Source organism: Perissodus microlepis, chromosome 17, assembly GCF_051167445.1.
Source record: "Perissodus microlepis isolate ML-2025 ecotype Zambia chromosome 17, ASM5116744v1, whole genome shotgun sequence".
In the NCBI taxonomy this organism is placed as follows: domain Eukaryota; kingdom Metazoa; phylum Chordata; class Actinopteri; order Cichliformes; family Cichlidae; genus Perissodus; species Perissodus microlepis.
In genome coordinates this window covers 28912608-28940571 of record NC_140477.1, presented here as the reverse complement: position 1 = coordinate 28940571, position 27964 = coordinate 28912608, and the positions used below count along the sequence as shown (strand labels likewise).

Below are 27964 nucleotides of genomic sequence, written 5' to 3'. Positions count from 1 at the left end.
GTGGCTGGTCTTTTAAAAAATAAATCTAGCCACCCTTTTGAGGGCATATATAGGACAAGAGAACATTAATCATGTTCTTGATAATGGGAGGTTGTGGGTGGAGGCTGTGTGGCAGGTTGTAGGCCACAACCATCTCCCAGGCATCCACCAGATGGACATTCAATCCTTTGTACATGGCCCTGAGCACCTTGTCCCTCTGCAGTGAGTACCAGTCACTATTAGTAAGTGTCTCATAGAGGTTCAAAGCTTTGGGATTTGCAGTCCTAATGACAACCAGTGTTTCTGGAGCCCTGGACAACAGGCGCACCACTGCCCTGCGGATGCTCTGCAGCCGTCTGATGTAGACTTCAATGGGGCAAGTGCTGAAGTGTGACCAAATGCCAAGAACTACAACTGTGTTGCTGCCTCCAATCACATTGTCTAGCTCATTGGCAATATAATGCAGCACGCTGATGGGGACATTCATAAACCGGATAGGAGGACCATGGCAACGGTACGTCAGGAAGATGTTATTTGGGTAGTCCAGGGCAATAAAAGGTCCAATTTGCTTAGGACTATGTAGGTTAAACTCCTTGAGACCTGAAAGTATTACAGAAGGAATAAGTAAAGTACAGAAAATCAAATTGGTGCAAGAAAGGTTTTGCATGTATCTACCTGATAGTGCTCCATTAAAGTATTCAAACCACTGCCTGATGGTGGAGTCTCCGTACATTTTAATCACCTTTCCTCTCAGACACTGAGTAATGGCTGAGGCAGTGTTAAACTGCCAAACTGTGGTGCCACCTAAAGCTCGCCACACACCCTGGTAGTAATAGCCAGAGGGACCAGACTCCAGAATCACCTCTGGCTGCCTTGAGATCTGACCTGAAAGGTAAAAAAGAAGAAAAAAAAATCAACATACTGTATATACACACACCATTCCATCCCTTTACACCAATCCATCCCACACATTGAATTGCACTTGTTTAGTGACGTAATGCTTGGATGCAGCTCCTCAACCATGGAAGTCAGTCACTTCAACTTTTGTTATAATACCATTAACAGCTCACTGTGGAATATTTTGTAGTAAAGAAATTTCACAATTTGACATGTTGCACGGGTGGCATCCTATTATAATAAAACAATGTTCACTCTATTGTGTCCACCATCTGGGAGGGAAGTGACAAGACGACACAGACCTAGAATAATTCTTGCCAAACTTAAATCCTTCAAACAAAAAGAACTGGTGAACACGGTACCTCCATGGGTAAGATAAATTTAAAAATTATGTACCACAAAATTTGTCCTCAATAATTCCTAAGTAATTGGTAAAAACTGAAGATTTGATTTCTCTCCCAGGCGCAAAGTGGAAGCGAGATCTTTCAGGCGCAAAGTGGAAGCGAGATCTTTCAGGCGCAAAGTGGAAGCGAGATCTTTCAGAAGACTTGATACACAAAGATACTCAAATGCATGCTATATGGTCTTGTGTGTCTATGTAGATATTCTGACAGAGCACATATGAAAACCTATCTGCATGGTTAACTTACTGTATCCCAGCCTCTTTGAAGCTGTTCATCTTAGGTGAGGTAAGTGAATTAGGTATGGAAATATACCTCATTCCCCAAGTCTTTGAATGATACTCATGGCCACTGATCAGTGGTCTTTGGACAGTGGTTGTTGATCAATGGTCATGAGAATTTGCATAATTATGATGAAGGAACTGACGTCCCAAACCATTGTTCCTTCAGTGGATCTAGTATCATTATGCAAATGTTCTGTTTATAAGATTGGGGAAACCTGCAGTCAGCTGAGACTGAAGAAGTCATTTGGATGAGTGACGATATGTTTCTCCCACTGAAAACACTACGTCCAGATGAACAAAATATACTTTTGGGGATTTACTTACCTGGATGATTGAGCATGCATCACGACAATACTCTCAGGAATAGGGATGGGTATCGAAAACCGGTTCTTGTTGAGAACCGGTTCCCACTGTTTCAATTCCTTGGAATTGTTTGCCATTTTTGCAAACGATTCCCTTATCGATTCCAGTCGCCCCGAATGATGTCACCACGTTGCGGAGCGTCATTTACCTGGCAGGAAACATGGCGGCTCAAACGCTCAAAAGTTTGGTTATACTTTACGAGAACGGATGACAACAGGGAAACTTGCAATACTTGCATAACTTAGATATTTCATTTAAGGGAGGAAACACTACGAATATGCAAAAGCATTTGCTCACAAAACACACGATAACCTTAAATGAATGTCGTGTTTTTAATTCCGCTCCGGACTCGACCCAGCAGCAGCGGCAACGTTTGCACGTCCTCTCCCGTTAATGCGGCAGGTAAATAATCAACTAACAGTGCATATTATGTTAGCGCGATCTGCCTTATTACAAAACCTGCCATTACTGTGCATTTACGTGACCATGATGAGACAGACAGAGTCTGGCTGGCTCAGATGCTGGCAGTTCTCGCTGCAGTCTACCGGTAGCGTCTCCTTTCAGGCCAGGATAGACAAATGTCACCGAGCAGTGACTAAGTTTGTGGTCAAAGGCTTGCACCCATTTGCCACAGCAGATGCCCTCGATTTTCGGTAAGTGAATGTGTTTAATTGTAGGCAGGGACATTACTGGATATTCTTGTGTAATGGAATAATTTATGTTATACTTTGTTACTGCTACAGAAGAATATTTATTTTATTATTTTACATTTACAATTTTTTTCCCCGGGGACCCCGTGACACCCCATTGAAGAGCTGTAGGCTGTGGATCTCTTAAGATCTCACTGTTGGTTTGTAAGGCCATGTTACTCCTAAATTTCTATCTTGTTCAAAGAGAAGATATAAAACAAAGTTCTAAGCTAATCGACCTTAGTATTCTCCTTTTTAAAAAGAATCGATAAGAGAATCGATAAAGAATCGAATTGTTAAACAGAATTGAAAATGGAATCGGAATTGTGAAAATCTTATCAATACCCATCCCTACTCAGGAATCTATATACACAATGGAGCATTAATAAATGAGGATATTGATTTTCCCCATAGACTTTTGTGCAAATGATTCATCTTTCTTGTGCACTTATAGGACTTGCTGTCCCCTAGAAAGAATGCAGGTTTCAGGTATTTCCCCAATTCAACATACTTTTAAGATTAGGCTTAAAACATTCCTTTTTGATAAAGTTTACAGTTAGGCTGGAACAAGTGACCCTGAACCCTCCTTTAATTATGCTGAAATAGGCCTAGGCTGCTGTGGGTGTCCCATCATGGACTAATCATTTCACCTTTACTCACCTCTGTTAACTTTTTATGTGCTTTTACACCACTCTGCATTTAATCATTAGTTATTATTAATCTCTGGCTCTCCAGCGTGCCTTTTGCTGCCCCTCCCTAACCCTAATTCTGGTTTCTAACTTTTAAAAGAAAGCGTTTCCTTCCTACTGTGTGCTTGCTCATATAGGGGGTTGTCCCATTGTTTGGGTTTTCTCTATTATTGTAGGGTCTTAGCCTTTAGAATATAAAGTGCCTTTGGCACTGCATAAATAAAATTGAATAGAACTGAATTTTCCAGAACCAGAAGCTAAATCCATCTGTTACATGTGTCTGCACGAGGAACATAAAACAACAGAAACAACAGAAATGATAAGCAAACTAATAATTTAAGGAGACCTGAGAATGCAAATTTGACTACAATGAGTACCAAAACCTGGAATAATGAAACTCACACTGTGAATGCGAACATGAACAAGAATACAAAGCCTAAACACAAAAAATGCTGAGTCAGAGACCCAGGACCAAGACACATGGATAGCCACAAAATGCAAAGCTAAAGAAAACCCCCCAAATCTGTGTCTGAAAGCCAGGAACCATGAAAAATGGCCACATCTATCTACACTATCTAAACAAGATAGAAATGATTTACAAATGTTTGTATATCATTAACAGCCAACAGAAAATTCACTTTCAATTTACTTATTGAGTAATTCAAATGCTGGTAAAAATTGGACTTTACCTTTCTTTTGCTGCAATACAGTGATGTTGGCAAGTCCTGAAGCTTGGATGGAGACTTTTAAGTTGACACCACTGAGATAAAGCACAAATGATAATTTTTTTTAAAATAATAATAATAAATTTCAATCTCCTTTACTGGTAAGTTCAAATGTATTTTCAAACACTTTGGCATAGGAACTCTGAAGCAACATTATAGCTTAATGCAGACCTTCCCAAAGTGTGGGGCCCGCCCGCTGGGGGGGGGGGGCGCGGTATGAAAAGGGGGGGGGGGGGGAACAAAACGCTTGGACACTGCTAGCACGGGGCGCCTACAGAAACGCAAAGCAGGAGATGAAGCGTAGCTGAATATGTTTCCAAACCAACTTCATTCTAAGCCAAAGACTAGAAAAAATGTTGAAGCATATCTTCCCTTTGGCTTCACCTGCACATGTGCCAAGGTAGGTCTCCCCTGCAGAATTGGTTTTCCCTGTGTCGGGAGCACGGGCTGGGCTGTTCAAATCACGGACAAACAGTATCCCACAGTTGTTTATGTTTTTAAACCCATTTTGCATTTGAAAAATGCAGTAAAATAATCACACCGCGAAACGCCTCTGCCTTTCTAAATGGAGGGACAGTAACTGCGTGTGTATTAGTGATGGGATTTCCGGCTCTTTCGGTTCGGCTCACTAAAAAGAGCCGGCTCTTTCGGCTCCGAACCGGCTCTTCGGGTTGTTTTGTTGCTTTAATTAATTTATTATTAACAATAATATAAAATTATGCACAAAAGGAATTACTAACGTAAAAAAAAGTGGTTTTATTTATATATGTTTATATATAAATATATGCGGTGGCCCCTAGAGACAAAACACGTACAAACTCCAAAACACATTTCTACCATGAACCGAACTTCCAAAGCAGAGCTACTAGATCACTTAAATTACACAATTGAAAGCATGTGTGTATTGTTTGTGTATTTATACACAGGCACTCATATATATTCAAATAATTTAAAAAAAAGTTCATTTACCTGTTACTACCACACACCAAATCCGGTCGTTGGTACTTGCTGGCTTGTGTAGCCACTAGGTAACAAAAGCTCAACGCTGGGCCTAGCATCCTGGAGCACTTCTGTTGTGTTTTGTACGTGTTTTGGAGTTTGTACGTGCTTTGTCTCTAGGGGCCACTGTACATATACTTTTATTTATTCACTCCACATAAAATGTAATAAATAAATCATATAATACAAAAACCAACTAGTCACAGTTCAACTTTTAACTATTTAAATTTTCAGCTTTTTCCTTTTAAACAAATCTAAAGTGAAACAACACAAAACACTGCAAACCACAACACAATTAAATATAAATTAAAATATGAAAAGAAAAAGAAGATGCACATTCTCTGTCATCTGGGCCTGCATGAATAAACTTTATGAATCCTTTATCATCTGCAACTGAAAATAGTTGTGGATGATTACTATACCTTTCTAATGTGACGTTGTTGACCCTGGATCTCTTTCTCTGTCTCTCCCTCTGGCTCTGTTCGTGTGCTACTGAGTGTAACTACCGCCCCTCCCCCCTCTGCCCAGCCTAAAGCACAAGGCTCGTGTGCAGAGTGAAGCGGAAAAAAAGTGCGAGAGAGAGGGTGAGAGAAAGAAAAAAAAAACCCATGTGAGGGCTCGCGATAAGGAGACGGCTTGCGATAAGGAGCCGGCTCGCTTCGTTCACGTCAAAGAGTCGGCTCTAAGAGCCATTTCGTTCGTGAACGACCCATCACTAGTGTGTATATGCAAGCATGTAAAACCTGAACAGTATTTTGTCTCTATCTCCCATTCTGCAATTCACCTCATGTAAACGTGGCGCACAGCGTGACGTGAAAAAAGGCACATACCTTTAACGTTGCCTGAGAAACTCTGTATTCCTCATCCACACATAAACGGGGAAAAAAAGAGTTTTAAAAAATCTCAGTTTTCGGTGATAGGAAACGTACGGAGCCCCGGAGGGGACATGGGAGAAAAAAAAATTAAGACGGACTTTTGCGAGATCTCGCAAAACAAACTCGGGATCTCGCAAAACTTTTGCGAGCTCTCGCAAAACAAACTCGGGATCTCGCAAAACTTTTGCGAGATCTCGCAAAACAAACTCGGGATCTCGCAAAAGTCTGTACCATACACCTCCAAATCAGCACTGAAACCTTAGAAACAACCACAGCGATGGAGGACACACACCCATTTGAGCGATTCATAGATTTTTACTTTGAGCTTGGACTAAACTATAAAGACATTAAAACTGTGCTTTGCAGTAGACACAGTTTTCATATAAGCGAAAGACATCTGAAGAGAGTTCTTAGCGCAAGGGGACACACTCGCCACAAAGCGTACTCTGACCTGGCCGTCTTGGTTGAATTTATAGACAACCAATTGCAGTACTCTGGGCAGCTTCACGGATACCGATGGATGTACGCTAAATGCAGGGAACATGGACTACGCGTGAGGAAAGAGGATGTGCGCTTGGTTTTGAAGGAGCTGGATCCCCGAGGCGTCGCACTGAGGCAAGCAAGACGTTTCAGGCGAAGGAACTATTTTTCAAAAGGGCCGAATTTCATCTGGCACATGGACTCCTACGACAAACTGAAGCCATATGGCATCTGTATCAATGGTAGTATTGACGGTTTCTCGAGAAAAATAATCTGGCTTAATGCGTACACAACAAATAGTAATCCGAAAGTGATCGGGGGGTATTACATAGAAGCGGTGCAGCGTTTAAAGGGCTGCCCTAGAGTTGTGAGGGGCGATCTTGGAACTGAAAATGGCCATGTTAGAGGCTTTCAGCGTTTCCTTGTGCACGTGGCTCCTAACGACACCCTTGAGAGTTACTTGGAGGGAGCAAGTACCGCCAATCAAAGGATTGAATACTGGTGGTGTTTTCTTCGCAGCCAGTGTCTGGAGTTCTGGTTATCCTTATTTGCAGACATCAGAGACAACGGGTACTTTGATGGTGGGTTTCTGGACAAAAACCTCCTTCAGTTTTGTTGCATGGGACTCATCCAGGTGAGTTAATAAAATATGTTTTGTTGCGTGTATGGATGCATGCATGTGTGAGTGAGAGATAAAGGAAACTGAGGAAGTGATAGAGAGGTAATACACGAAGTATTGTGAGAGATGAGACCTGTGCCAGGTTTAGGGAATGGAGAGACTTGCAGGAAGAAAGAGACAAGACAGGGAGAAGCGGTTGAGAGGAGCAGGGAGTAAATGAAATGAAAAATTGTGTAAATACTATAATTTAGGTTTAAGCAATCGGCCGCCTTAAGGAAGAGCTCAACAACCAAGACTACAGTAACATCTATGTTGAAGATGTTGACATGGCATATGAAAATTTCTTATCTATAATATTAACTATTTACAATTTGGAATTATTTCGATTGGGATATCAAAATAACTTACAAATACAAAATACAATGATCAGTGACATAAAACAAATTGATTATTATGAAGGGGGTAGATGAGCCAAGCAGGTAGTAATAAGACTAATAGTACTAATGTAAGATATCACAGCATAACAGTAACCGTAGTTAGTGTGTGAAACACTTGTACAGATGACATTAGGTAAAGTACATGATTACAAAAATGCACATGATTGTTTAAAAATAATAAATTGCATAAATATAAGAAACCTTCCTCTCAGTGAGTGAGTTGTCTCATCGTGATTTGCGTATATGTATATACGTACATGCGATCGCATTTCTTAAATTTCTGTATTCTTTTTAACAGGATGAGCTGGATGACACTGCACAGGTTTGGAATACACACTCCATCAGGCCATCAACAAACATCAATATCCCCAGTGGTCGACCTAATGTAATGTATACATTACCTGAGCTCTACGGGACAAGAGACTTCCTTTGCCCCACTGAAGAAGAACATGTTGAAATGTGTAAAACTGAGTGTGTTTTTCAACTGACCAAACCATGTGACCCCGATGTATATGAACTGTGCAATATCATCATGACTGAGTCCCATCTGACTCCACCAACAGACCCATATCAGGCTGTGAACTTGTACATGCATTTAAGAGAGAACATCATGGCATTAGTGTAAATTGCATACACTGCAGCAGAGAACATTTCTCAAAATTGACCTGTGCTATATGTGAGAAAGCTAACTTCTGGATGTTAAACAGACTGTAAACTGTAAGCTTTCTAGTACACAGTCATTTATGAGAATATCTTATATAGAAATATTTATTGTTGTGTTCCAGGAGGGTCAGTGAACTAAAGTATAAAGGGGAGTCTCTGCCTGTTAATGATATTCTGAGTGTTCTTTAGCACAAAAACATTGTAATGTTCTGTCAAATGTTATCAAGTTCTATGTCTATGTGTATTACTTCGAATTACTTTAACTGTGTATTTGGCTTGATACATGGATCAAAATACAAGACACATCTTAATTTAATGTGTTAGGAGTTTTAATGTACAGTGTTTACTCAGATAATGGTGGTTTATGTTGAGTATTTTGTAATAATTTTTAAATGGTGAGTTGGTTTTTATTTACACCATCTCTATTTGTTAATGATGGGAATGTTTAGTTGTTGATGTTGGCTAGAATACAGTTTAAAATCGAAGAGATATTCTATTATGCCTTGTTGCTTTATATATATTATAACGCCAACTGTCACACTGGCAGGCTACATGAAATGGTACTAAGGGGCATCATAATCTGAGAGGGGGCACCTTGGCATTTTTCTGAACTCAAGTTTCTCTGGCTAAAAATATAATTATTTCATGTCATTTTTGCTTCTTTTTTTATTAACTATTTATTCTGAATCCAGAAGAGCTTTAGTTTTTTAATGTTGGTCAAACAAAACTGAAAAAATAAAGAACTAAATTGAGACCTTTTGAACTCTTAGAATTTCTAATAGATATAAACATTCTTTTTTGGTCACTGAATTTATCTGAAGCTTATTTTATCAGCTGAATAACAAATTCTTTGCACCCACCTGTTATGTTGATGAACAGCAATTTCATTCGAATGCTATTTTTGCAAAACTCACCACTTCTGAAAGGATGATATGTGTTGTTGAACTACCGGACAAATAAACTGAAATCTCATCAATTTCTAATTTTTTTTTGGACTATGTAGTACAGACAACTAAAAAATTGCAAATGACAAAAGCATATCGACAACATCTGTGTATTGACTGCCTGTGTTCCCAGGCACTTTAATTTCAGAGAAGGGTAGACAGAAGTGCATAATCTGTCAAAAATGTAGCAATATTTTATAATTAACCATATATACTATTTAATCTAATTAGAAATCCTGGCCTACAATCTTGTTTATCCAAGAAACTGTTAAATCTGATTATCATTTCTTGTTAATTTGTAATTATATAAGACAGTTTAAAGAATTGTGAATCATCTGTATGTCACATTATGGCAAAGTCCTTTAAAAAAAAATAACGTGATGGCAATATGCTTTTTAACAAAACAACTAGTAAACATTTTGGAAGCTAATCAAGGGAAAATAGGACTTATTGTTACAAGATGATGTTTATAGGCCACATCAGCTTTAAGAATTTGTATACAGGATCTTATCATTAACTTTCAATAACTTTTTTCGCAACCATAGTGACATTCTTTACAAATATTAATGGACTTTTCACCCTAAAATCAAATTTACACATTTTTATGTTCACTAGTTGTAGTATTCCTTAATCCACATTGTTTTAGTGTGAGTTGCCCAATTTTAGAGATATTGACTGTACAAGCCTACCCTTCTCTTGTTTCACATGGTACTTAATGCTTAGTAGCAATGTCTTTATGTAGACCTTATGTAGCTTCATGTAGTTTTTCAACAAGGAAGAGATCTCTACAGCTAATATCTCCCAAAACTAGGCAAATCACGACAAAACATTCTAGATGGATAAACAGCAAGCCAATGTGTGTCACTGCGGGGTATGCAGGTGTGTTGAGAGAACGTACCCAAAAGCAGACAAGGAGAGAGAGAGGACACTGAACTTAAAACAAAAGCGAGCCTTTATTCTGGCTGATGGCAGGAGTAAAAGAAAACAATGACAATGTGTACAGCAAATTTTGATGTGATCTGTCCCTCTAACGCTAAACACAAACCTTGTTTTCAACAGAAGTTAAAGATGCGGTCATTTTCAAAGAATTTTAAACAATAAAGAGTCCTTGTGAAATCTGAGCTAACATACAACTAAACCATCAGAAAATTAAATTTGTGACTGCTTGTTATACGGCTGAATATATCAAATGCTTCAATGACAAAATGAAACAAGACAGAATTTATGAACTCAAGGATAATCATACAAATAACAATTACAGCTGTAACCATTAGTACACTCATCAAGTTCAAATGATGTCCATTTCAAAGTAATTGCTGGAAAGGACATTGTCGAACTCTGTGCGAAATTCAGGATAAGAACTGTAAGTGCATGGCACTTCAAGGGTAGCTCCACAGGTGTGAGCAACAGGCCTTCTGTTGAGCCCAGTTTCAGCATTAAAGCACACCAAAATTTTGTCAACACATATCAGGGCAGGGATAGCTCAGTAGGTAGAGTGGTGGCCCCATGATCGGAAGGTCGGGGGTTCGACTCCACTGAACGGCTACCCTGAGGTACCCCTGAGCAAGGTACCGTCCTTACACACTGCTCCCCGGGCGCTGCATTGGTGGCTGCCCACTGCTTCACTGGGTGAATGGGTTAAATGCAGAGGAACTATTTCCCTATGGGGACATACACACACACTTTACACTTACTTTATCGCAGAAGCGCAGGATTTTTTCAGCTTTGTTTTTGATGGTTAAACGTTGTCTGTTCTCCGTGAGACAGCATCAATTTTGTTGTTTCAAATAGCTGCACTAGTCTTTTGCCTGTGGCCTTCTTTGTCTCATACAGAGATAACACACTTTCCTTGTCTGCCAGTTTCAGCTGCAGATGTGCCATGGGTGTGGAGAAGCAATCCATTATATACTTTGGCTCTTGGAGAATGGCCTTATGAGCCATTGTTTCAATGGCAGGCTGCATGTTGTTCTTAGGTGGTAGGAAGTGGGAACCCATCCTTGTAAAAAGGTCAAGCAGGTCCTCTTCATCATTTTCATCCATTGTGCCTTGGAGAGCCTTCTCAACAGCTGATCTCTCAACAGGAGGGAGATAGTTGAGAAACGATGCAATCAGAATGTCTACATCAACTGAGTCCATTCCGTGGATGCAAGCTAAAATGAAAGCCCTTGACAGCCTCACTGGAAAGACACCATGGTCTAATAAGCCTTTCACCCATATCTGCCCAACTGCTTGCCATTCAGCCTCACTAAAGCCTCAGCCTTTGAACTCGTTCATTTTCACCTTCACACTGTTCCAAAAATTGCTCCCAAAATGCAGTGTAAACCTCCCTTGACACCCCAGCATCATCAACAGCATTTTCATTTACAAAGTTCATCTTTAAAGTCTCATTCAGAATGCGACTGTCCATAAATACAGCCAAAAGATCATCAACAACTTTTATCCTGCGAATTGATACATGTAGGGGGCTCTGTGGGTCTCCTGAATTTGATGGGGAAAGTTGGTTGCTTGAATCTAAAGGCAAACCTTGTGCGATGAAATTCAGTCCATGGTCCTGAGTAAAAGACAAAACATGCACATTCCATAAGAAATGCAAATGAATTGTACAGATTACACAATATCAATGTTCTGAAAAAGTTTGAAATTTATTTGTCTAATTTTAGTGGGCTGTACATTCCCAAACCATGGTTGCACTGACAATTTGTATATAACATTAACATTGTGGCCTGATGGATGTCCTTGTATGCCTCACAGAAAATTATACAAGTGGTCTTTACATGTATGAGAAGACTCACTTCTGTGCAAAATAGGTAGAGAACACAATAGTGACACCAAAACAATGTCTCACTGCTGTGTTATGTAAATAATTTGATTTCAAGACTAAATTTCCTGTTTAATCTTATCTTAATGTAAAACACTGGAATTGTCTCTCAACTGACAATATCCTTTTAATTCAAATGGACCCACAAACTGCCATATCCTCAGAAAATAGCATGAAATTTTGGCATCTCTACAGTATGTAAAGGTAGGTGTTTATGGTTGCCTGAATTGATCCATCTTACCTGTGCAATCTGGGGTGCTTCCTCCTGTATTGACTGCATATGGGGTGTGGGCAAGCCATTAGCTGAAGACAATGGTAGCAGGAAACCATCCATAGGTAATCCATTTGTGTCGGCATTCTGAGAAGGAAGTATTGCATTAATTGACAACAGACACCTTAACCCTTCAAGATTAGAAGACTCTTCTTCAATCTTCTACCTTGGCCTATTCTAAATCATGAATGTTCTTAAAAAGTCTGCAAAATATGTCAATAGGTCTTAAGAAATAGAACAAAAATACACCTCTTTATTTTCAGCCTACATGTCTCACTTACAAGAGTAAAAAGATATATTACAGTGGAATTCCACAGGTTTTTATCAGATCTTGTACTTCTTACTACTTAAAATGTTGTATTATTGCTGCAAAAAAATCTAGTTTTAAACAAACAAGAGATGAATTCTGATTAATAGAAATCGAGCAAGTGTTTCACAGTACTGTAGGTTATTTCTTTTAAGATCCAAAAAAATATTACAGAAAATAACACACATGCTTAAATTTTGTCCAAGCAGGAATGCATGATCAGCTTTTTTAAAATCAGAACTATGCAAGTTACTGAATTTGATTATTAATAAATTTCCATATTTTGTCACACTTAAACCAACTGTCCATGGTCTTACCTGTCTGAGATCCTCACTGTTGACATAATTCAGGGTTATCACGACTGTGTCATCACCATCTGCTCTGACAAGATCCTCTTCAGGATTCCATACAACCGTATCCGCTTCGTCTATGTGTGGAAAACGAAATTCCAAATCTTCTGGAAGTTTGTCCCGGGACTCTAGTTTGAAGGATTTGTTAGGAACTATACTGGTCAGATCAATAATTTCAGAGCAGTGGTCAGGGAAATCATGATCACTTGAGTCAGTGTGCTGCCGCTGTCCCACGACACTGTTTTTAATGTCTGTTGGGGTTGAATGCATATGATGGAATTTTCCTGGACTTTGTGTTGTCACTGCCTCACAGAGTGATTTCAGTTTTTTTGGATTGTGTTCCATCTGGAAATTGTGAATCTGTGAACCAGAAAACAAACACAAGACACAAACGAAAATAATTCAATTATTTTTTCAGCAGCCAGTCATTTAGTACATGTTAATGAATACAAAGCTGTAAGTCTTTCACAGATGTATTAAATGTACCTTACCACACAAGTCTGTCACTTGGTGTTCGCTCGCTCTGCGGTAGAGTATCACTTCCGGTTCCTGCTCAAACACAGTGGTGTTTCTGAGTAGCTTATTTGCTTAGCAATTTAATTAACAACTTTTAAATACATTCTTCTTTCATAGTATAATCTTCACGTGCTTCATCCGAAGCACACTCTCTGTGTACTCACTACCTAATTTATAGCCAAAGTATTCACTCACTGTCTCTGTACTGTTTCGCTAGCTTAGCTTAGCTCGTAGCCGACTCGTTAGCACCATGGCTACTTCACCTGTCCCTCCTGCACTTTCTTGCTCATTGTGTCAGATGTTTAGTTACTCCTCGGCCTCCTTTAGCAGTAATGATATCTGTAACAAATGTAGCATATTTGCAGCTCTGGAGGCCAGGATTACTGAATTGGAGACTCGGCTTCGCACCCTTCATTCACCCGTAGCTAGCCAGGCCCCTGTAGCTGGTGCAGCCAAAGATAGCGTAGGCCCCGCTAGCTGTTCCCCGGCAGACCCCAAGCAGCTGGGGAAAGAGGGCGGCTGGGTCACGGTGAGGAGGAAGCATAGTCCTAAACAGAAGCCCCAGGTACACCACCAACCCGTTCATGTGTCTAACCGTTTTTCCCCACTCGGTGACACACCCGCCGGGGGTCAAACTCTGGTAATTGGTGATTCTGTTCTCAGACATGTGAAGCTAGAGACACCGGCAACCATAGTCAATTGTCTTCCAGGGGCCAGAGCAGGCAACATTGAAGGAAATTTAAAACTGCTGGCTAAGGGTAAACGTAAATTCAGTAAAATCATAATTCACGTCGGCAGTAATGACACCCGGTTACGCCAATCGGAGGTCACTAAAATCAATATTGAATCGATGTGCAACTTTGCTAAAACAATGTCGGACTCTGTAGTTTTCTCTGGTCCCCTCCCCAATCAGACCAGGAGTGACATGTTTAGCCGCATGTTCTCCTTAAATTGCTGGCTGTCTGAGTGGTGTCCCAGAAACGATGTGGGCTTCATAGATAATTGGCAAACCTTCTGGAGGAAACCTGGTCTTGTTAGGAGAGACGGCATCCATCCCACTTTGGATGGAGCAGCTCTCATTTCTAGAAATATGGACAAATTTATTAAACCCCCCAAAATATGACTATCCAGAGTTGGGACCAGGAAGCAGAGTTGCAGTCTTACACGCCTCTCTGCAGCTTCTCTCCTCCTGCTACCCCCCCAAAAACCCATCTCCATAGAGACTGTGTCAGCTTCCAAAAAGACAAAAAACAAACTAAAAACCAGCAACAAACAACTTAAACATAAACAATTACAAAGAAAGAACAGTACAGTATCCACATCTGAACCAAAGAGTAAAACAGTGAAATGTGGATTATTAAATATTAGGTCTCTCTCCTCCAAGTCTCTGTTAGTACATGACTTAATAATTGATCAACAAATTGATTTACTCTGCCTTACAGAAACCTGGTTGCAGCAGGATGATTATGTTAGTTTAAATGAATCAACACCCCCGAGTCATTCTAACTACCAGAAACCTCGAAGCACAGGCCGAGGGGGCGGTGTGGCAGCAATTTTTCACACCAGCCTATTAATTAATGAAAGACCAAGACAGACTTTTAATTCATTTGAAAGCCTGATGCTTAACATTGTCCACCCCAGCTGTGAAACTCAGAAACCAGTCTTACTTGTTATCATCTATCGTCCACCTGGGCCTTACACAGAGTTTCTGTCTGATTTCTCAGACTTTATATCTAATTTAGTTCTGAGCTCAAATAAAATAATTATTGTGGGTGATTTTAACATCCATGTAGATGCTAAAAATGACAGCCTCAACATGGCATTTAGTCTGTTATTAGACTCAATTGGCTTCTCTCAAAATGTAAAAGAACCCACCCACCACTTTAATCACACTCTAGATCTTGTTTTAACATATGGCATAGAAACTGAACATTTAACAGTGTTTCCTGAAAACCCTCTCCTGTCTGATCATTTCCTGATAACATTTACATTTACAATAATTGATTACACAGCGGTGGAGAGTAGACTTTATCAAAGTAGATGTCTTTCTGAAAGCGCTGTAACTAAGTTTAAGAATATAATCCACCCACTGTTATCATCTTCAATGCCCTGTACCAACACAGAGCAGAGCAGCTATCTGAACGCTACCCCAACAGAGGTCGATTATCTTGTTAATAATTTCACCTCCTCACTACGTACGACTCTGGATACTGTAGCTCCAGTGAAAACTAAGGTCTCTAATCAGAAGTACCTGACTCCGTGGTATAATTCTCAAACACGTACCCTAAAGCAGATGACTCGTAATCTGGAGAGGAAATGGCGTGTCACAAATTTAGAGGATCATCATTTAGCCTGGAGAAATAGTTTGCTGCTTTATAAGAAAGCCCTCCGCAAAGCCAGAACATCTTACTATTCATCACTGATTGAAGAAAATAAGAACAACCCCAGGTTTCTCTTCAGCACTGTAGCCAGGCTGACAAACAGTCAGAGCTCTGTTGAGCCAACCATCCCTTTAACGTTAACTAGTAATGACTTCATGAACTTCTTCACAAATAAAATTTTTATCATTAGAGAAAAAATTACCAGTAATCATCCCACAGATGTAATATTATCTACAGCTACTCTTAGTACCATTGATGTTAAGTTAGACTCTTTTTCTCCAATTGATCTTTCTGAGTTAACTTCAATAATTACTTCCTCCAAACCATCAACGTGTCTTTTAGACCCCATTCCTACAAAACTGCTCAAAGAAGTCCTGCCATTGATTAATTCTTCGATCTTAAATATGATCAACCTATCTCTAATGGTCGGCTATGTACCACAGGCCTTCAAGCTGGCTGTGGTTAAACCTTTACTCAAAAAGCCATCTCTAGACCCAGCAGTCTTAGCTAATTATAGGCCAATCTCCAACCTTCCTTTCATATCAAAAATCCTTGAAAGAGTAGTTGTCAAACAGCTAACAGATCATCTGCAGAGGAATGGTTTATTTGAAGAGTTTCAGTCAGGTTTCAGAGCTCATCACAGCACAGAAACAGCTTTAGTGAAGGTTACAAATGATCTTCTTATGGCCTCTGACAGTGGACTCATCTCTGTGCTTGTCCTGCTAGACCTCAGTGCAGCGTTCGATACTGTTGACCATAATATCCTATTAGAGCGATTAGAACATGCTGTAGGTATTACAGGTACTGCACTGCAGTGGTTTGTATCATATCTATCTAATAGACTCCAATTTGTGCATGTAAATGGAGAGTCCTCTTCACACACTGAGGTTAATTATGGAGTTCCACAGGGTTCAGTGCTAGGACCAATTCTGTTTACATTATACATGCTTCCCTTAGGCAGCATCATTAGAAGACATAGCATACATTTTCACTGCTATGCAGATGACACCCAGCTCTATCTGTCCATGAAGCCAGATAACACACACCAATTAGTTAAACTGCAGGAATGTCTTAAAGACATAAAGACCTGGATGGCCGCTAACTTTCTGCTTCTTAATTCAGATAAAACTGAGGTTATTGTACTCGGCCCTGAAAATCTTAGAAATATGGTATCTAACCAGATTCATACTCTGGATGGCATTACCTTGGCCTCCAGTAACGCTGTGAGGAACCTTGGAGTCATTTTTGACCAGGACATGTCCTTCAACGCACATATTAAACAAATATGTAAGACTGCTTTCTTCCATTTGCGCAACATCTCTAAAATTAGAAATATCCTGTCTCAGAGTGACGCTGAAAAACTAGTTCATGCATTTATTACTTCCAGGCTGGACTACTGTAATTCATTATTATCAGGATGTCCAAAAAACTCACTGAAAAGCCTTCAGCTAATCCAAAATGCTGCAGCAAGAGTACTGACAGGGACTAGAAGGAGAGAGCATATTTCTCCTGTTTTGGCTTCCCTTCATTGGCTTCCTGTTAAGTCCAGAATTGAATTCAAAATCCTGCTCCTCACATACAAGGTCTTAAATAATCAGGCCCCATCTTATCTTAATGACCTTGTAGTACCATATCACCCTATTAGAGCACTTCGCTCTCGCTCTGCAGGCCTACTTGTTGTTCCTAGAGTATTTAAAAGTAGAATGGGAGGCAGAGCCTTCAGTTTTCAGGCCCCTCTTCTGTGGAACCAGCTTCCAGTTTGGATTCGGGAGACAGAAACTATCTCTACTTTTAAGATTAGGCTTAAAACTTTCCTTTTTGCTAAAGCATATAGTTAGGGCTGGACCAGGTGACCTCCCTTAGTTATGCTGCAATAGACGTAGGCTGCCGGGGGATTCCCATGATGCATTGAGTTTTTCCTTTCCAGTCACCTTTCTCACTCACTATGTATTAATAGACCTCTCTGCATTGAATCATATCTGTTATTAACCTCTGTCTCTCTTCCACAGCATGACTTTTATCCTGTCTTCCTTCTCTCACCCCAACCGGTCGCAGCAGATGGCCGCCCCTCCCTGAGCCTGGTTCTGCCGGAGGTTTCTTCCTGTTAAAAGGGAGTTTTTCCTTCCCACTGTCGCCAAAGTGCTTGCTCATAGGGGGTCATGTGATTGTTGGGTTTTTCTCTGTATCTATGAAGCGCCTTGAGGCGACTTTTGTTGTGATTTGGCGCTATCTAAATAAAATTGAATTGAATTGAATTGAAGTCAACAACAAATTCCTGGAATAATTTCATCCTACAGAAGTGCAAATATTCGTAGATGTACATAAAGCACTTGAATAAGACAACTCTTTATTGCAGTTGCACAGTCATACCTAGTACAATAGTACAACAAAATTAGAAAATGTCGCATGTTACCACCGAGCACTACTAAACACAACAAAATACAGTAACTTTAAAGTGATCATTATTTGTAATAATAACTTTCTTATTTTAACAAACCTGTTTGCCAGTGTCACTGTCAGATGAATCCCCATGTTCAAGTAGATCTGGGAAAAAATCATCTGTCTCACTGTCAAATCCAAGTAATGTCACCGGTGAATCTTCTTCAGTTATGCTGACAGAAAAATCCTCTTCAGATGAGGACTGAACTGTTAACGGTGTTTCATCTTTCGTGCAAATGTAAAATCTCAGGAGCTTCAATTTGGTTTGTTCATAAAGTTTGCCAACAGTGTCATCTAAAGCAATCGGATTTCTTTTAAAATCACAGACATCAATGACAAAGTCTTCAACTCTCCCTTTTGGCGAGTACCCATCTGGAAAAAACAGGTCCTTTCCCATTTCCAAAATCTTAGCTACAGTTGTAGTTTTTTCCACAGTTGCATGTCTTGTTCCTCCACCATTTCTGGTTCTCACTTGACGGTATTCATTACTGCTTAAATGAAGCCATCCGATTTCTATTTTTCTGCAGGTCTTCTCTCCTGCAGTATTTCTCTGTCTTGCCATCCCTTCACTTTGCTTGTGGAACACACCTGATGAACCACACAGCACTCCTTTGGTTTTTGATCTTACTTTCCGTGCCGCAATTTTATCTCTTAGGTTCTGCAGAAGAGTCTCTTTATCTGTGCTGTACTTAGTTTGTTGACAGAAGGACTGGACAGCTACTCTGTCACCATATGTCCTTATGTATTTTGCCATTTGTCCATCAGTCATGACGGACAGCACTGCCTTATCCACCTGCAGACATAAAACATTAGAGAAATGCTATTAATATACTTTTATTCTAGGAAGCCACACTAGCACACATGGAATACTAACTGTATTAGAATAGAGTTCTTAATCACTGTTCATGATCATTATCAAAAGTTACTCTGTCAACTTCTGTCTTATTACTTTACTGTTGCTGTGTTAGTATTAGTATAGTAATAGTAGTAGATATTTATATACTACGTTACTAAAAAATATTTTGCTAGTAAGGTATAAGTAAGGTAAGTTCCACCAAGTATTTTGTGCCATGGTGTCCATGTTACCATGGTAATGGCACAGCCAGATAACAACATCCAAATTCATGTGCTGCAACCTCTTTTTTTTTAAACTTTATTTAACACATTGTCCAAATTCATGGGCTGCATCCTCCTGAGGACGCTTTTGTAGACCGATTACGTCACAGCGATGCGCCGAAGGCTGTCCAAATTCATAGACTCCTTTTTTTTTATTTGCACAGAAATGTACAACAATTATGGCAATCTCTACAGAGATTCTATTTTAAATTCGTAAACTCCTCCGAATGCAGCGGACAAATGCGTCCTCCCTTTCACCGATTTTTTTTTTTTTTTTAATTATTGAACTTTATTAAGAAACAGTATACAGAACATGTATACAACCAGAACAAAATTAACATATGCCAGGGGGTGTAATACAAAGAATTACAAACATTCACTTTTCACCGAATTTGAAGGATGGGTCGGGTGTGTGCTTCGTGGCCCACCATATCCCAGAATTCAAAGTGCGGCCCAGCCAAACTCCAGTTTCCGGTAATGGCGGCCGCTAATAAGTTTTAAAATGACCGTTATTAATCTTTCTGGGTCACAAAATAAACTTTTAACATATTTCAGGGGAGAACGTGGGTGTATAAACTTGAAATATCTGCTCGGTTTATCAAGATATCGCATATTTGCAAAAGTGCTTCGACGTTTTCCTTGATGTCTGTTACCCAGCAGCTCGATAGGTAGCCGAGAGCTCAAGGGTCACTAAAGCCGCCGAGAACGGCACAACTCCCGGCACATTATTTTCAGATCACCACGGACTTTTGCTACTCAGGCTAAACGTAATATATAAAACACTTAGACAACCTAAAAATGTTAATGTTTGGTTTTTTTCAGTGTTCCATTTGTTCGTGAGTAAAACGGTTTGGCTGAGATTAAAGTTATTAGATTAAATTCGATAAAATAAAACTTTATTAATCCCCCGGGTGGGTTCTTCCTTGGTTTTACACCGCTTAATCAACGTCAAACAGAAAACTGATTAAACAGAAGTGTGAGATGGTCGAGAATTTACTCCGGTGTCGTCTTATATTTTAGATAGAAAGGAGCAGACGGACGAGCTTATTACACTCCACCGAGACAGCGGTGACGCTAATCAGAAGGCTAGACCGTCCAATTTCCCCAGCCGTTTACTTCCGGCCTACCCGACCTTCTGAGGAACCGGCCCACGTAGACCACGAAGCCCGAGTCCTCGGGAGGATGCAGCCCATGAATTTGGACACGATTTGAAATTTCAAAACATATGTGCACTTAACGAGTTATGTTTAATGAACCTGAACATATTTACAAGAATTAACATTAAAGGCCTGCATATACGACCTCGGTTTTTCAACAAGTTACTCGCCTTTTGAACCGCGGTGTTTAATGCTTTGTTGTTTATACGTACTTTGTCTTGTTGCATGTGCATGATGTCGTCGTGTGGGACCTCTCTTGACCGCAAGAAATGTTCTAAATCCTCCTCCATGTCCGCACCGTACGGAGCCCCGTACCGTAGCACCGCCCCCTTCAACTGAAACGCTATCAAAAAGGAGCGGGATCTTTTGCGAGATCTCGCAAAAAAAACTCGGGATCTCGCAAAAGTTTTGCGAGATCCCGAGTTTGTTTTGCGAGATCTCGCAAAAGTTTTGCGAGATCTCGCAAAAGTCTGTCTTAATTTTTTTTTTCTCCCATGTCCCCTGCGGGGCTCCATAGAAACGCCGTTTGTGGACGTAGCGTAAAAGAGTTAGTAGTTTATTTTCTTACTACCTGTCATTTATTGCAGGTTACTTGTATTTGCTAATTGTTAACTAAATGTTTGAGGTGTGAAAGAAACTGCAATGGAGCAAAATATGGGTGTGTGTGGTTGGAGGATGCGTTTGTGTGTGCGTGTGCGCGCGTGCACGCGCGAGAAGGGGGGGGGGGCGAACATTTTTCTTGTAAAACAAAGGGGGGCCTAGCAAAAAAAGATTGGGAACCACTTGATTAATGGAATCACAAAAAGGCATATTAGGCATACTAAGTTGGAATCCAAGCATGGTGCAAAGTTAGCATACAATGTAGTTATAATTATTGAAACAATTTTTCCATATATATTGTTTTGAATTGTAAGACTATAAACTGTAATTCACATTCTAGATCCATTTGTATTGCGAAGAACTGTCTGATCAGTCTTACAGCATTTTACTAAATCTGAGGAGAGGGTATAGCCCTGTCCACTGTCCACTAAGTTGGAGAGTGCATTCATTCTTTTTAAGAATGTACCAGACTGGCTACTCCCAATTCACCTTACTTGCATAGACATCTCTTTAGGTCTCATATTTAAAGCTGCACAGAAATCTACTAAGTCAACAATTAGAATCAACTTTAGATATTATATCTTTTTCATTTGCAGTGAAATATTAAGGGAACACGTCTGACCTTGGTATGGACCTGCTTGTTGGTCATTTGTCTGATTAATTTTGAGCCTCTGAAAATTGGGGACTACAAATAAAAGTTATGCGTCTTTTGCTTTCTCTCTCTTTTCTCTTAAGTGGAGAGGTGGGTTTTATATGTCTTCACCAACAGACAGAGCTACCCTTTCCGGTGTGCACACACCTGCAGTATATCATCTTGTCAAGACTTGGCATTTAAGGACTAACTGTACCAGTGAGTCTCTAGTTGATTGTTGTCTCCATCTTGACAGTATTTTTCTCTGTAGTTTTTTTCTCGTCTGCTTCCTAGTTCCCAGCCTAGATGCTGCTTGCTTCCTGGAAAATTTACCAATATTTCATTAAGGACTCTGAAGGTCACAGCCTGCCATATTCATCTTCTACTCTTGGAATCTGTCACCCTTCGTGGGTGTAAGTCATTTACACACCTCCTTGCCTAATCTAACAAGTTAGTTCTCAGAGTTGAATGTCCCCACACCTTTGCAAATTTCTAATCCCTGCAGACTGTTCCTGAAGTCACTTGTCTCACTTGTTGTGTCAGTTCTTGCTTGATTGTTCACCTTCCTGTTGTTACTTCTATTGATTCTTTAAACAGCTCTTGTAAACTTTTTATTGGTGATACTTGGGTCCAGTAACTGCAAAATCATGACAAAAATAATTTTGAATGATCCTACTGCAAACTTTTTGTAGTACTCCTTAATTATAGCTAAAGGTTTGTATTTCAATTTCAGTCAAGAGTCAACAGCTTTATTCGCCACATGCAGGTTGCCCTGCAGTGGAATTTAATATTGAATATTTGATTTAATATTAACTGTGATGGTATATGCAGGAAAAGCTATTAAAATCGTTTTTTTTTCTCCAATAAATTATGGCCCTAATCATGGTTGCAAGGATAAGCTGCATATTATGATTGTCAGAGTGCGGGGTTTGTGCCTAGTGTTTTGAGTTTATTTTGTATTTTTTTGATTTCTTATGTTGTACTGGAAATATGTTAAGTTCTTGTGTTGTTATTATTAGTTAGGATTTAGTTGTGTTTTAGTCTAGTTTATGTTTCATCTATGTCTCCTTGTTTATGAGGTTTTTTCTGTTTGTCATGTGTTGTCTCCTCGTCTATGCAGGTTCCCCTTGTGTCTCTCTCCTCTGTGCCCCCCTCCTTCTCTCGCTCCCTCTCTCTGGCTCTTGCATTAAGCTTGCGTGTCCCAGTTCATGTCTCTCCATGTTTCCTGTTTTATTAAGTCTTGTTTTCATGTTCAGTGTGTTTAGTTTTGCTTCCGCAGTGGCGTCATGTTTGTTTGTGTCACCTGTGTTTCCCCAGGTGCTTCCACTTCCCTCATTACCCTCTTGTGTATTTAAGTCCTCTGTCTCCCTCTTTTCAGTGTCAGGTACTCTTTTTTTTTTTATTGCTTCATGTCATGTCATGTCAGGTCAGGTCAGGTCAGGTCAGCTCTTAGGTTTTTTCATATTTCTGTTCAGGTTCATGTTTTCTCTGCCTCAAGTCTTGTTTTTTTATGCTCCTGCTCAGATTCGTGTTCATGTTCTCATTTCACAGTTTTCATAGTTAGTCTTAGCTGTTCCCAGTTTAGTTTCTAGTTTAGTTTTGCCCCAGTTCCCCTTGCCTTTGTTTTGTGCCTTTATTTCCTTTCAGCCAAATAAACGGCACGTTTTTTGTTATATGTTAGTCTTCTGCTTTTGGGTTCTTTTGGGTCCACTCTGTAAACACACCGGCTATCCTGGCCGTGACAATGACGAGGTCATGGTGATTTTGTTTTTAAGTCTTTAGCTTGAAACAATGCTTTAATTTGCTAATTTCATGATATGATTGTTTAAATTTGTCTTCCATGATGTTACCATTTTAATACATTTAAACTTTTAATTAAAAGCAAATAAAAAATGAAAATATAAAAATCTAAAATCTAAATTTGAGAAGAAAGACCTCTTTTTTATGACAAATTTCATCTTTAAAATTTTATTCAGTTCACTTGGATAACTCATCAGAGTTTTTTATTAAAAAGAGTAGGGAACAGTTTTAATCAAAGAGCGCCCTGGCTAAACACCAGTGACTATCAAAATCTATCTAATGTGGTCGCTTAAGAAATTTATTGGCTGACTGACAGATGGCGAATACAATGAATGAGCAGCTAAAGAGGCCAATATTTCTCTTTTGGGTTAACATTTGCTGGGTGGCCACTACCAAGAGTATCAGTGAAGAATTGCTTATTGTCTATTACTCTGTAAAGTAGCTTAAAAATGTTGAAGGATTTTATTTTAGAAGACAGGATCCAGGTACACAGATATTACTATTATTATTATACTATTATTACTATATTGCAGATATTACTACTGTTTATAACTCCCTCAACCTCTCACTACAGACATACAAAATAGATAATGCATACCTTTGAAACAGCTTGTTCTCCATGACGGTGATATTTTGTGTAAATCCCCCCTTGGAGTGACTGATCCTGGCATCACAACTGAGCTTCTTTGGCTTGTAGCAGAACCACTGCTGACCTGTATGCAGCTCAGTGTAGTTGCACACAGGCTGCCAGGATGGACGCAAACATACATTACAGGTGGTAGTTTCACTGACAATCCCTGAGCGGAACTGGCTTTCGAAAAAAACTCTATCCGGCTGTTCTCTGGTGAGTCTGACCAGCACTGTGACTGCCTCACTGGGGTGAACCAGTATTACCTGGTAGGAAAGAGAATCAGTTTGTCAGTTCAGATAAATTTTTATCAAGGTGGACATACAATCTTTCTGGTTCATTTGAGGTAGTAGCAGTAAAGACCAATAAAGTCTACTTTGAGATTTTGAGGATGAAATGGTGGCGTGAATCATATATAGTAGATGAACATTCAGTAAAAATGATAATAGTGGGTTTGACTTGTCACCTGCCAACCAAGACAATAGCATAGCCAGATAGAAACGGGGCTGAACCAAATGGCAAAGTACAGCAAAGTGGAAGTCCTGGTCTGACCAGTTTAACTTCTATCATTTTTGAAAGATAGTTTAAACCTTCATTAAAAATGTACTACTCATCCATTTGGATATTAGTAACATTTTAATGTTCGGGATGTGGCTGCTGATATGATCGATGCCAGATTGTTGCAGTGTGGTAGTGTAGTTTTGCTCCTCTTGTTTTCTGTTTTGGCTTTGCAGTTTAGATCAGTGTTAATTCTTTGTATAGATATTTCAAGTCTTTGTTGACTGCAGTTTGAATCAAGGCCCAAAACTTAGCCTTGACAGATTTGATACTTCATTAGAGCTGTCAGGTCTTTCTTGATTTTTTCCTGTTTCTTAATTACATGACTTTCAGATACCATTCATCTGCTAGAGATAGGGTTTTTGTTTCACTCCAGTGTCATCAAAATTATAAGGACATACTGCATGTTGAGGGATGCAAAACTTTACAGCTAACAGTTCTCAAGGTGCAAAAATACAAATACAATACTAATACAAAAAAGTTCCTAAAGATATAGGCATTAGGTATATTTACTGCATCTGCAGCTTCATCTGAGACCAGGTGGAAGAGACACAACCCTAGGAGCACTGTAGGTAGCATCAAACTCTCATACCAAAATGTAGAATTACTGAATTACTAAATAGGATTAGTTTTGTGAAGGTGGGGCTGGGCGACAAAACAATAAAAATAATTATTGCAAAATAACTTTTTGACATGAATATGTGACATGAGTAATATAAAGTCAACCAAACTAATTTCATCTATGCTTTGACAAACACAATGACAATGAGAGTACTGCCACATCAAAGCAGTCATGTAGCAGAAATAGACTAACAGCTATGTAATGTTAGGTGACACATGCAGTGTGAGCAGCCAGCAGCAGCATACCGTATGTACTAATGCTTGTCCTACAACAGCTGTGCATGCCAACATGTGAGCACATTAGAAGCGAAAGTGAGATAAAAGATGAAATGGCAACAGAAAATGTTGAGGAAAACTCAATTGACAGCATTACAGATGATGACAGCCCAACAGATATAACCCAAGGATGAAGAAAACTACATTGTTGAAAAGAGGAGTAGCATGATCACAAAGATGGCAAGAAAGCAAAGAGGTGGACCCAAAAGCAGACTCAAACAAAATATTTCACATGAAAGCAAGGTTTTATTTAATCATTTCTTAAGAGACACCCAGCCCTATGTGGAGATGAAGAGTTTGTCCAGTAGGATTAGGAGTTTAAAGTTTTAAATCAAACGGGTGATGTTGAATGTTGCCCAACAAGTTGGATGTCAGAAGAGAAAGGAATTTCTGGGGTAAACTGGATGAAATAGTAGACAAGCGAGTAGACGAGAGAGGTTTTAATGCAAATAATTTATGAAGTGCCATTACAGGTAGGCAACTTTAACAAAATCTTGAGTTGAGGAGGTGATTTGTGATAGGAGGATGCAAGGAATAGGGTGAGAAGGAAGCAGATGATTTGCTGTGCCAATCCCTAAAGGAAGCAGCTTGAAGAGGAAAAAGGGGAGACAAAGAAAAAACACGTGTTCTAGTGTAAAGTGTTTTTCAGCACAGCATTACTCAGAGACAGAGGAATGCATCATTTTATATTATGTAGATGAAGAAATGTATTCCTTCATTTGTTTAATTTTGAAAAAAAGATGGGAATTTGAAAAAATCACCAATCTACCACAGTTACAATCGCATTTAACGTGATGAAATTTAGTATTACCTCAACCTGTGCACTTCCTTCCCAGAGTAAAGAGAATACAGCAGAGTAGGAGCCATTGAGATGATCCACTACTTTCCCTGCTACACCTGCACCAAGAGTTGGGTTGTGTAGGCGAGCGACTATGACGTCTCCCCCACAGTTCTTTGGACGGCTCTGGAAATCATACATTTTAATAATAACCTCCATCTTATCCCCTATTTGCCACTGTCCTCCTCCCATCCTATCGAGAATGGTAAAGGTGCTGTGGGCTGGGTCACTGGACTTTCTCAGGGAAAGAGATTGTAAAGGTGGAGTGTCAGGCCAAGCAATGGACTGTAGCAAGAGGTCTTCTTCAAAGGCTTCCTTAGGGGAGAGTGGTTTTAGCTTGCAGAAGTTGTACCATGCGCCAGCAGGTGGAGTAACATCGGAAATGGTGGGTGGATGGATGATTTTGGTGTTGTTCACTTTATTGTGAAACTTCTGGCAGTGAACAAAAATGCATCAGATAAACATTGTTGACATTGTGTAATGAAAAATTAATCCTGAGAGGGGACTAATGTTGGCACTGATGTTTTGATAGTAGTAGTAACAGTTTATTGAAAATCCTGCAAAAAAATCAGCTAAAACTAAAAACTTCTCAACCTCTGAAATACAAACTCCGCACTGTAATTTTTGTCTTTGTCTTTTGCTAACAGGAAGCATAGTTTGAGATCTTCATAGTTTTATTTACTTTACTTTTTTAGTTTACAATTAATTCAAGCACACAATGAAAGGAAACTTATGTCTAAAAGATGAAAGCGTCTATGTAGTGGGGTTGCTGTCTTTTTCTTATTGTTTTTCTATTTTCTCACTCCTTTAAAAATAGCAACTTTCTCACTGCACTGACCTGGGCACGTAGACGCAGCTGGGTAACACACACTCATCTTAATCTGCATATGTATGTGTCCCATTCCCATGTCTTGTCTTATATAAATACATAAAAAACAAATCCTTACCTCCAGAATGTCCGTGATTAGGACAAACACAGCCAGCACAAGTAAGATGCAGCCACACGTTTTTAGCCGGATTGGGACAAAAAAGTTTTGAACCCTCATGATAAGCAAACAGCCCTTATCTCTAATTGTAGCACAGGACTGTCCACAGTTCCAATGGTACTGAATTTCAGGTAAAAGAAAACATGGGTGTGGTTGTAAGGTCTAAACTGACTACGTGTACGGTCTTTCCCTCTTCACACTGTGCAGTAGAGGAACCGGTGTTCCAGATTAACTGCCATCGCGAATTAACTGGTGATGGTCAAACAGATGTGTAGACTTACATTTTATATTGTTGTTAACAGTGGCGGAGCGGGGGGTGGCTTACTGGGCTTAAGCCCGGGTTGTTTTTTCAGAAGCCCGGGGTCTTTTGTAGTGTAATTTTTTCAAAGTTAGATGCCTGGCTGACAACTGTATAAAACAAAAAAACTACACACAATATTAGAAGCACCTAGTGCACACTGTGTGAATTTACGACTGTGCGTAAATCTCCCCCTAATATTGGTATGATCCGAGCTCAGACACTGAGCGAGGGGGCGGGAGGAGCTGCTGCCTGCCAGTGCGCTGTTAGAGAAACACAGCCAGGCAGACAGAGGAGAACTGAAGTTTGACCAGGTAGCAAAGCAAATA

The 27964-nt window shown here is 39.7% G+C and overlaps 2 protein-coding genes and 1 pseudogene across 2 annotated transcripts; 1 reads left to right on the top strand and 2 right to left on the bottom strand.

The window, feature by feature from the left end:
- Nucleotides 1-25: 25 nt before the first annotated feature.
- On the bottom strand, nt 26-27738 carry LOC146369824 (NXPE family member 3-like). The gene is made up of 6 exons (XM_084910967.1): nt 27299-27738; nt 26325-26783; nt 24029-24324; nt 3992-4062; nt 655-864; nt 26-579 (listed from the first exon to the last, which is right to left on the bottom strand). The coding sequence occupies exons 1-6, from the start codon at nt 27395-27397 to the stop codon at nt 26-28; spliced, it is 1689 nt and encodes a 562-aa protein (XP_084767093.1). The 5' UTR covers nt 27398-27738.
- On the top strand, nt 6194-8736 carry LOC146369826 (uncharacterized). Its single transcript, XM_084910972.1, has 2 exons — nt 6194-7015; nt 7736-8736. The coding sequence occupies exons 1-2, from the start codon at nt 6422-6424 to the stop codon at nt 8060-8062; spliced, it is 921 nt and encodes a 306-aa protein (XP_084767098.1). The 5' UTR covers nt 6194-6421; the 3' UTR covers nt 8063-8736.
- Nucleotides 9877-20689, bottom strand: LOC146369825 (uncharacterized; annotated as a pseudogene).
- Nucleotides 27739-27964: the final 226 nt, after the last annotated feature.

Excerpts from the sequence above, each read along its gene's own strand:
- LOC146369824 (XM_084910967.1), bottom strand. The coding sequence starts at position 27,397 with ATGAGGGTTCAAAACTTTTTTGTCCCAATCCGGCTAAAAACGTGTGGC. Across the intron at positions 4,063-24,028 it reads GAGAACAAGCTGTTTCAAAG|TGGTGTCAACTTAAAAGTCT; the intron begins GTATGCATTATC and ends GCTTTATCTCAG. Across the intron at positions 865-3,991 it reads TGTATTGCAGCAAAAGAAAG|GTCAGATCTCAAGGCAGCCA; the intron begins GTAAAGTCCAAT and ends TTTACCTTTCAG.
- LOC146369826 (XM_084910972.1), top strand. The coding sequence starts at position 6,422 with ATGTACGCTAAATGCAGGGAACATGGACTACGCGTGAGGAAAGAGGAT. Across the intron at positions 7,016-7,735 it reads GTTGCATGGGACTCATCCAG|GATGAGCTGGATGACACTGC; the intron begins GTGAGTTAATAA and ends TCTTTTTAACAG.